This window comes from Haplochromis burtoni, unplaced genomic scaffold (genome assembly GCF_018398535.1).
Source record: "Haplochromis burtoni strain Fernald_Lab_line unplaced genomic scaffold, NCSU_Asbu1 Contig_1710, whole genome shotgun sequence".
NCBI lineage: Eukaryota > Metazoa > Chordata > Actinopteri > Cichliformes > Cichlidae > Haplochromis > Haplochromis burtoni.
Genome location: NW_024584071.1, coordinates 13082 through 14840, shown reverse-complemented (window position 1 = coordinate 14840; position 1759 = coordinate 13082). Strand labels below are relative to the sequence as shown.

Genomic DNA, 1759 nt, shown 5'->3' with positions numbered 1-1759 from the left:
GTGGGGGAACTTGCACAATCGGTGGCTGACTAAATACTTTTTTGCCCCACTGTACATATGTAATATTTCTTTCTGTATTATACTGCTGAGTGACATCTGAGTCTTCTGCTCGTCTAACTAACATATGACTTGCAAATAAAACTGAAACTGAACTGAAACTGATATATTCAAGTTTGTTCAATATATTCATATTTTTATTAATGTATTAATTTCTGTAACTGTGAGACACCTGCTGCTGCCTATCTTGGCCAGGTCTCCCTTGAAAAAGAGGTTTTTAATCTCAATGGGATTTTCCTCGTTAAATAAAGGTTAATAAATAATGTATTCAGACTTTCATTCTATATAGTCAAGTTTCATTCAATACATTCAGAGTTTCTTTTCTATATTTGAGATTCATTTAATATATTTGAGGTTTATTTAAAATAGTTAAGGTTATACTTTAAGATAAAAAAAACTTAATATAAATACTTAATATAAAAATAATATCACATAATTATAATCTAACAGTAATAGTAATAGCTAGTAATGTAAGCACAATAATCAAATCCATTGGTTGTCTATTATTATTATTACTTTTGGTAATTACATTGACATTACTTGTTCTCACATAGTAATTTCATATTTGTTTCTACAATACCTTAAGTTTACATGATATTTTCAACACCTTAGATGTTGTAAAATATAGATCATAGAATATTATGACTTTCTCAAAGACCACTGTAACACCATGTCATGATGAACACGTAGCATAGCCTTTGAATAACTATATAAATGAGTGAAAACACACCCATAACAGATGCCTGACATCAGGCGGGATGGAGCTGTCAGCTGTATTTATTTGTCTGAAATTATATCTGTATTTAGTTGAGCTGAAATCAGCTCTTGCCTTAGATCTATATCTAGATGGTCTGGATCAAATGCCTACAGAGGCTCAGGATAGATCTGTGGCTTCTTCTGTGAAATGTAAGCTGCAGGGTAGCACTCGTATCCCTGCATTCTCAATGGATGGGGACTATGTTATTGGTGGTGTTTTCTCTATTCACTACTTCATGCAAACAGTAAACCATAACTACACTACCATGCCTGAGCCAGTAAGATGCAGTGGGAGGTCAGTAAGTGGAAGAACTGAATGACAAACCTGTATGATGTTCAATAGTGTTGTGGTCCTTTTGTGTAGTGCTAGGTAAAAAAAAAATATATATATCATTTTGCAATGTATGCTAAATCCACAGTTTTAAAAATACAGATACTGACACTTTATTTTCTTCAAAACAAAAATTATACTGTGTTAACTCTTTTATGAATGCCTTGTTGCCTTGCTTTGAATTCAGTTACTGCTCTCGTGTGATGAATTTAAGCCTTATATTTTATCCTCAAATGAATTGCAGTTAATAGTTCCCTACTGTCTTTTTTATGTTAAAGCTAAACTATCCTAAATCTATGTTGTGTAGATTCTAACAGTGAGTTGATGTTCTTTTTACAGCATTGATACCCGTGAGCTGCGCTTCTCACGAGCAATGGTTTTTGCCATTGAAGAGATTAACAACAGCACAGAGCTTCTGCCCGGGATAAGGCTCGGGTATCAGATCTTTGACTCATGTTCATCAGTGCCCGTGGCAGTGCATGTGGCATTTCAGTTGCTAAATAGCTTGGACACTGTGTTTTACACAGGTGGTAACTGCTTACAATCTGGTATGGTGATGACTATTGTTGGTGAGTCTGGGTCTACACCATCCATCAGCATGTCACGCATCCTTGG

The 1759-nt window shown here is 34.6% G+C and overlaps 1 protein-coding gene across 1 annotated transcript in view; it reads left to right on the top strand.

Moving 5' to 3' along the window:
• Positions 1 to 917: 917 nt before the first annotated feature.
• LOC102306721 (extracellular calcium-sensing receptor-like) overlaps positions 918 to 1759 on the top strand; it is a gene marked incomplete at its 3' end in the record, with an annotated part of 3061 nt that continues 2219 nt past the window's right edge. Inside the window, exons 1-2 of the mRNA XM_005952508.1 lie at positions 918 to 1108; positions 1484 to 1757. Coding sequence (XP_005952570.1) covers positions 918 to 1108; positions 1484 to 1757 — 465 coding nt within the window. The remainder of the gene's footprint in view (positions 1109 to 1483; positions 1758 to 1759) is intronic.